General features: G+C 40.5%; 1 protein-coding gene across 1 annotated transcript; it reads left to right on the plus strand.

The window, feature by feature from the left end:
• The first annotated feature begins 353 nt into the window (after positions 1 to 353).
• On the plus strand, positions 354 to 4,122 carry lrit2 (leucine-rich repeat, immunoglobulin-like and transmembrane domains 2). Its single transcript, XM_056396087.1, has 3 exons — positions 354 to 599; positions 895 to 1,685; positions 3,198 to 4,122. The coding sequence occupies exons 1-3, from the start codon at positions 490 to 492 to the stop codon at positions 4,016 to 4,018; spliced, it is 1,722 nt and encodes a 573-aa protein (XP_056252062.1). The 5' UTR covers positions 354 to 489; the 3' UTR covers positions 4,019 to 4,122.
• The last annotated feature ends 4,424 nt before the right edge of the window (positions 4,123 to 8,546 follow it).

Genomic DNA, 8,546 nt, shown 5'->3' on the forward strand with positions numbered 1-8,546 from the left:
TCCACCTCACAATACTGATCATTTTTTAACCCAGGTCTCCTTTCAGAAAATATTTATACTTTTGATTTTATTCATGTGGCTGGTTTGCTTATAGCTGATCGAGCTGCTTTTGAGGACTGAGTTCAGGACCTGCCAACTCTTGGGAGTATCTGTCTCAGGTGGTCTAGGACTTAAAGGTGATACTTCAGTCTTTATAAAGGGTTTGTAATGTCTTTATTGATAAGTGATCTATAAAGCCTTTTATTATTTACATTAGTCACAATTTAGAAAAAACGGTTGACTGAATCAGAAAGTGGTGCCTCCTTGAACATATAGTGGGTCAGACCTATTGGCAAGTGTTAATCATGCGCGTCTTCCCCAAGAATTAGATGCCACTTGTTCAGTACGCAGTACGTCAGGGATTAAGCTTAATAGGCTTCTCGCGTCTGCCGCACTGGACATGTCTTGAGCACGAATGTAGCCCTCAACTTTCAAGTATTTTCTCGGACTATGGACATAATTTGTTACCTGCTAGTTATAGTCGTGTTTAACGTTCAAGCCTATGGAACTTATTCTCAATGTTTACACGGGTGCAGCTGTGTAGAAGACCGTCATGGAAGGTAAGACCGATTTCATGTCGTGCAATCTTGACAACGGAGGTATTTTTAACCAATCCAACTGTGTCAGTGGGTGACGGTAGATACACAGTTGACTGAGTAAATGGTTATTTGAAAATTGCAGCGTTTATTTTTTCTCAATAAAGTAGAGAGGGAGAATTTAGGGGAATATATTGAGTTGTATAAAGCTCTTATCTGTGGTCCTAACAAGCCACTACAGGTGATACAGCTTGTGTTCATGAGGCATTAGGCTGCACAGAAAGCAAATGCTCATTTATGCTCTTCCCTTTAACCATAGGTCACTCATATGTATGGAGGAGAGCGCGTTTGGGGCCCTACCAGAGAACCTTCCAGATGATATGACCAAAATCCGAATTGAAAAATCTCACTTTACTGAAATACCCAGAGGGGCATTCTCAAAGACCCCCGCCTTGGAGAACTTGTGGTTGAATTTCAATGATATCACAGTGATAAACTCAAAAGGTCTGGAGGGTTTGGGGAACTTAACTGAGCTCCGTCTGCAAGGGAACAAGCTGCGATCAGTACCATGGACAGCGTTCGAGGACACGCCGGCCCTCAAGATCCTGGACCTGAAGCACAACCAGCTGGACGTCCTGCCGGAGCATGCGTTAAAATTTTTGCCAGGTCTGACTTACTTAGACTTATCCTTCAATCGGCTTACGGTCATATCGAAGGAGGTCTTCCAAAACTGGCCTCTTTACCAAAAGCTAAAGAGCACGGAAGATCGGGAGGCGACAGCTTTCGGGCCGAACGTCGTTCTGGCGCTCCACGACAACGCCTGGCTCTGCGACTGCCGCCTGAAGGGCTTCGTGGAGTTCATCAGGTCCCTAAGGCCCCCGATTATTCTGATGAACTCCTACTTGACCTGCTCAGGGCCGGACTTTAGGGCGGGCAGGTTCTTCCATGAAGTAGAGCTGCAGGCGTGCATTAAGCCCGTGGTCAGCAGCCCGGCCTCCAACATCAGCCTGCCCCAGGGCGCGAACCTCACACTGCGCTGTCTCGCCAAGGCCAGGCCAGACCCAGCGGTGTGGTGGACATATGGTCTGAAGATAATCAGAGGATTTCATGGTAAGAGTGCGACATACATCCGCGCACCAGCTCCAGTGATATGGTAAATTAGATACTTAAACACACATTTTAATCGCCGACCCCTCTTAAGATGCAGAGGTTAAATCTGGATGTTGGCCCACCGCGATATAATCACCACTGATTCTCTCAAGCTGCGCAACACCATCAGTGTTGATTAAGAGTGTTGGAGATTATAGTGTGCTCTAGACTACCTAATGTCAACCATGTTGGGATACTGTCTAATTAATTAAACCTCTGCGTCATTAGACTTAACCTTAGTGGGTCCATTTCTTACAGTAGCCCAGATCATATGACTCCAAGTTACCAGTCCATCATAAACTAATAATAATACCAGGCTTCTGCTCACTATTAGAAGGCCTATTACTGTCACTGCTGAGAACAGTCACCTATCCTATTAATTTGTGTAGAAACCAAATGGGTGTAGCCAAAATTGTACCTAAGTAAAACTACTGTTTATACATTTTTATACTTTATAATAACAAGTACTCAAGTAGAAGTAAAAGTAGTCATCAAAATAATGAGTAAGACTAAAATCCAAACTACACTTTCTAAAAATGCTTTAAACTGGTTAATAAGTGTTTATTAATTGTTATTTGTTCAGTTGTAAGTCATTAATAAGAACAAGCTATTGCCAATTTGTGAAAAATCGTCCTGACTAGTGAGTCATTAATAGTCAAGTCCTTAATAAAATCATTAATTAAAGGTAATGAGTGCGTAACCTAATAAGCAATCAAGGTCACAGTAACAAGTAAGTCACTAGCAAAAACTCACAGGTGTCTCACTGTCTAATAAGACAGCAGAAGTTAGCCAGTCATGTAAGTAAGTTGTTAATAAAGGATTTCTATACCAACCTGTTAAGTCTGTGATTTTAAATCTTAATAAGTTCTTTGTGGATACTCTGCAGCATGTTCCAGAAGGTCAGAGGTCAATTGGTCTATTTGAGGGGTCTTCTTGATGAATTAAAGGATGCTGCTAGAGGAGGATGAACGTAAAATGAAGCACACTGCTGTCTTCTTTCTACTGTTTTAGTGTGGACATTACCCACACATCATCATTTCAGTTGTTTAACATATACTAGGACATATCTTAAGTGTGATCACAAACAAACAATGACAAAACAATTAATTGAAAAAAAGAAATTCCAGATTAACTGATTCTTAAAATAATTGTTAGCTGCAGTCCTGCAATGTATATTCACCTTAAAGCTGTTAACGTCTAGTATATGTCTGTAGCACTATGATTTGTGTGTCTGTGGGAAGGGGTCGTTTTCAGCCTATAACTTTAATGGGGGCTTAAGTGGCTTAATTGTTTAATTTCTTCTTTGTCTTGTGTGGTGGAAAAAAATTACCTGAATTTGGTGAAATAATTTCTTTTGTGTATAAATGCCTCAACATAATTACCAGAATGAGTTTTTCTAAAACAGAGTTTTATTGTTTAAGGTTGCATGTTTCTTTGTTTTTTAAAAACATTGGATACCCCTTGTCCTCGCAGAGTCTCAGGAGAGAGTGGATGAAGACACCATTAGATCCCTCCTGCTGATCCCCTCCCTCCATGCCGCCGACCGTGGTGTCTACACCTGCACTGCTGTCAACTTCATTGGGAACTCCTCTGTCAGCATCCTGCTGGATGTTCACTCTCCAGACGGCTCCCACTCATCAAGCCTCCCTGGCTTCCCGGCTGCACCAGGTGCTGGAGATGAAAATGTCTACATCGACATCCGCATCGCCAAACAGATGGTACGTGGTATCTCCATCGAGTGGTACGCTGCCTTGGAGCACCCTGCCGAGACCTGGTTCACCATCCACTTTGGCCGCGCAGATGCTGATAAAAAAGAAATGATCTACATCGGCCCCGGGATTCACTCTTACTCCGTCTCCGACCTGATGCCTGCTACCAAATATGAAATCTGCGTAACCATTAAGAATCAGACACCACGTCCAGGCCAGTGCATCATGTTTGTAACAGGAAGTGACATTACTGAGATGGAGCAGAGGGAGAAACTGATTCATATAGTGGTGATAGTTTTAGCCATGGTGCTGGCGGTGCCTATAGGTATGTATGCCTGCACCACTGACATTAAGTTTGCCTGTCTGGAGGGTATCATGGAGTCCTGGAAGAATCGGCGCAGAGAAAGCAGCTCTTCAGGGGTGGAGCGAGACAGGCAGGGCACCTTCGACAGCCTGCAGGCCGCCAGCGACGAGGGCCTGGTTAATAAAGATTCCAGTGAAGACAGGAAGGTGAGGAGGAGGTCAGATGACAGGCTGAATAAGAGCAAAGCTGACCACAGCAGACTCACAGCTGAACTATATTAAATTACTGTTTTGTTAAATCAGGAAGGAAAAACATGAAATTGAGCTTGTAATAACAGACTGATGACTCAACTCTGACCAACTCTTTCTGTAAATTAGAACTGAAAAAACAAAACCTGCTGCATGATACTGACTTTGATACTGATATAACTACATTATTCAACAGAATGACAATATTGTCTGCCTTGGTTTTAATCTCATCTCTTCCTCTGTTCTAGGCCGAGGAGTGTGTTGCAAAGATGTGAATGATGACCATTATGTCAAGAGTGTAATTCAAGGATTTGCTCCAGTGTAGAGAATGTGCTGCAGTTTGTTCCTGTCTGAAACAGGACATGTTTGTCTTATTTTCATGATGTGTTCAAATGTAAATTAGCACACATTTTAAATTGCTGCTTTATATGAAGCCTTTGTGATTGATTTAAATGAAACCCCGACTTCTTGATGAGGACTTTCAGTCGTATGTGTATACTTTTCTTCTTGATTTGAGTCTGTGTTAGCACTTTAATATTGTTTTACGTATATATATATTTATATATGGATCTATTGATCCATTGAGCTGACTGGTTTCATTTTGGCTCACCTTGCTTACTTTGTCAGTTAAGTTGTTATATTTTTACTGTACAACATATAACTGGATCTGGAAAAAGAAATTCTCTTTAAACAGATGGTGAGTGTGCATTTTCATCAGTAGAAAATATTTTCTTTCAATTTTCTACAAATCATAATAATTCACAGTTTGTACATACAGTGTATGAGTGTCCGTTACTATATATAAGTTTTTTTTCTACTTTTTAAAAGAGCAACCAGACACCTCATGTATCAGTGGATCCTGGAAAATCTTTCATTAATTAATCATTTTATATCAAATCTTGCTTTCCTTTGTGTTTACGTGTGTATGTGCGTTTGTGTATGGGGTCATATCATGTGTTTGGTGTCATAGTACCATGGCATAGTTCTTTGAAAGCAGCATTATGGGTGAAAAAACATCAAACAAAGTAACAGGATCGTAATTCCTTGTCCCTTTTATATAATTGAAGGTTACCTGGCAACACAAACGACCACCAAATTTGAATTAAATTGATGTAAAATTTAAATTTTGTGTATGTGTGTTTTTGTTCTACCATTTATTTACTGATGCTTGACCTTGGCAAAAAAAGGGGCACTGAGTTGATTTCACACATAAAGTTGCAGCAAACAGTTGTAAAAGTCCTGTGCGGCTCTGGAGGAAACTTTCCAAAGTCTCATACCATCAGGGTTATCACACCTTGAGCTTGAAAGTTAAAGTTTTGAACAGAAAGCCAGTGTTTCAAAACAGGAGCTGTGGGGTTTGAAAGAAGTGAGTGTGTATCAGCTACTGAGCTGGATATGAGCTTTTAGATATTGAGTGACCCTGCATATCTGAAGGAGGGAAAAATGGAAAAAGAAAAAATCTCTTTTGAGTCCCCCAACTTTCTGCAAGTGCAATCTCTGCAGTTAAAAAGTATTTTACTGTATGTTTATATGACCAGGCACAAGGTTACAGCCCTATTGACATTGTATCTGCATTAAATGAATCAGCGATAGAAGTTGACAAACAGAAAGAAACTTGATAGGTCAACACTTAAAAGTTTATGTTAAACATAGGAGTGAATTTCAAAATCGCAGTTACACACCACTGAGGTGGCTGAAGCCATTTGATGAAGTTCAGTATGTGAACTGTAAAGTTTCACTGACATATGTTTAATCCTCTCTGCGTCTGTACATGTACGTCACAGTTCTTCACTTCTGCGAACACAACACACAGCAGCCATGCGTCACACATGATCTGCGCCAACCAACCCAGACAGATGGCATGTCGGATATTCCTCGGCCAATGGCATTGTTCATTTGACATAATACCCAAACACTGGCATCCTCTCCCATATCCTCTCTTTCTGTCACTTTATGATCAGAACACACGAGCCCCCTCCTCCATCTCCATGTGTTGTCGTCTCTTGTGACGCAAGGAGATCAGTCCATCTCTGCTGGGACCCGCTGCTGTTGACTTACGATGAGGGTTTTAAATGACTGGCTGAGATTGGCAGCTCTCATTTTCTGGAGCGCAGGCACATCTGCTTTCTTGCTTGTTCAGATGTGTTTATATGATTTGCGGGTGGGGGATTGATGTTGCTTTTTGTTGTAATCCCTATCCACCGTTTTATGACACAAGACAATGTGAATTCTGTAAACACTCAATTTCAGCACAGAACACATGAATTACATGTTTGTTTGGGCTTATCTTATTTTTCTCCTTACATACCCTGTGTATGATTTAAACACTGCTGCTGATCTCATGGGCAGCAATGTTCAAAGATCAGAAGTTAACTTCTTGTATTCATGATGTTTTATTTCTTAGTTTTTCTTTATTCGGAAAAGCAGATGTTTCATTTACCTTTTAGAAGCGCCATTGCTTCAAACACATACCAGGATTTTTGAACCCTGTGTGTTTCTTTCATTCTAAAGCATCAATGCTCTTTGCAACTTTCAACTCTGTAATCCTCTATCAAATAGCCCAGTAATCCTGGCTGCCTCTTACATGGCATAATGCATGATCATTTGGGCTGCTCCTCATATTCCCTCATTTCACTTCAGAGCATTAACAGCTTGCAACATTGAAAAGTGTTTGTGTTTTTGTGTGTGTGACAGCTTCGACCTAAAATTTGGGTCTGTTTCCTCAGGAATCTTCGGGACTGCAGTTGGGTGAGAAAGCAGCACATCTCATATTTGTGCAAAAGCATTTTTGCATTTTTTCTGACTCAGTTTAGGAGGCAGTTTTTAATTTGTCAAGAAAAAATTAAAAAAGAGCTCCACTCTGCATCATCATAACCATATGAAATGTGCCAGCCGACGTTGCAGAAAGTTTGACGCCAGTCACACATATCTTGTCAGTTCAAACTAGATCAGGGCAGATGGACTTTTGGTTTTTCGCCAACAATGCAATATTGTACAAAGATGAACAAGTTGGTCCTTGGATTAGAGAGGGTAATCTGCAAATTTCATGTTTTATGTAACTTTGAAATAGTGTACATGTTTGGCTGATGTCTACACAAATACCCAGCGAGTGGTTCAGTGTAACTTCATAATTGGTAGTGCTCACATTGACATTGGAGCTAAGGAGAGCAAAGGGGCTTGTATCAGGATAATATATTACATATTTGCAGAACATCTGGTGAGGTCTTACTAAAAACAACAGCAAATGTAATATAGCGGTGTAAGGCCCCATTCATACATCTCATTCTAGCCCCTGTTGTTCTACATTACTCTTATTCAGTGTTTGGATTTACTGCTTTGTTTATATTGATCGAATTTTTACAATATCTTAACACATGCTGCACCAGCTTCTTTCTTCTGCTTCTTTCAGACTAATGAGACTAAAATCTTCCTCAAGGCCACAAAAGCTTCAACTTCAGTCATTCTATCTTTTACACACCTTATTTGTCTTTCACCGGAGTGCTGTGGTCCAAGCTGCTTCTCCTTTGTCTCCAGAAGGGGGCAGTACAGTATTTTTGCAGGCTCATTAAGGAGGTGTTGGTCTTAAGATGATGGTAACAAAGCTCTCTCTCTCTCTCTCTCTCCCTCTCTCTCTCTTTCTTTCTTTCTCTCTCTCTCTATCTCTTTCTCTCTTTCTCTCTGTCTATCCCTCTCTCTCTGTGTTCCACAGTGCCCTCAAGGCTACAGTCCACTGATCTGGTTGTCCTGGACTCACTATGGTCTAATCCTGGACAGCTGTAGCTGGTTTGACCAGATACACCACACTGTCCCACCAGCAACCGACCAACTGTTTTTAAAGGAATAAGTTATCTACTTGTTATTGTCACTAATCAAACTACATATTGATCTTGATACTTTTACTCAACCACATTTCACTTAATTTTAACTGCAACACTATATTACCTTAACAGCTGCAGTTACTTAACATACAAAATATGTGATCGGTTTACAAAAGATGGTGCACTGTTGTAGATTAAACTTCCCAAAAGACCAACTACAACATCAAGGTACTGCTTACATGTTAATGTATTAGGACTCATATGATGATATAATGTATGTGGTGCCAACATACATACAGTATTGAATAGTTCTACTCTTCCTTTTTGTACTTGTTTTGCTAATACATCTGTACCTTTCTTTCTTGTCCAGGAGCATTTTCATAGCATGGCATTGCTACCTGAGTAAAATTATCTAAAAACGTCCTCCACTGTTGAAATTATGAATGATGTTCTTTTATTGGTAGTAAAATTAATAAAGATGTTTTGACAGCAACTGTATTTTGAGAAAAAAGACACCAATTTAAACAGATACACCACCACATACAGAGCAGTAAACAAATGAAACATGGTTCTTTAAATGACAGAGCAGACATATGGTGACTGCTGCGAAACAGGGCTCTAAACGGTGCTTTACACCTGCGCAGTAGGATTAAAAGTCTTCCTAACGTGATCGCTTTGGTTCCCTTCTCTCGGGCTGATCTCTTTAGTCAGTTCAAGTGTCATGAAATCTCTTTTAAGGAGCT

Source organism: Seriola aureovittata, chromosome 14, assembly GCF_021018895.1.
Source record: "Seriola aureovittata isolate HTS-2021-v1 ecotype China chromosome 14, ASM2101889v1, whole genome shotgun sequence".
NCBI classification, from domain to species: Eukaryota; Metazoa; Chordata; class Actinopteri; order Carangiformes; family Carangidae; genus Seriola; species Seriola aureovittata.

What these genes read in the sequence shown, in the direction of transcription:
- lrit2 (XM_056396087.1), top strand. Translation starts at nt 490, where the DNA reads ATGGACATAATTTGTTACCTGCTAGTTATAGTCGTGTTTAACGTTCAA. An exon ending in GTAGAAGACCGTCATGGAAG is followed by an intron (nt 600 to 894) that starts GTAAGACCGATT and finishes CTTTAACCATAG; the next exon opens with GTCACTCATATGTATGGAGG. An exon ending in GATAATCAGAGGATTTCATG is followed by an intron (nt 1,686 to 3,197) that starts GTAAGAGTGCGA and finishes TTGTCCTCGCAG; the next exon opens with AGTCTCAGGAGAGAGTGGAT.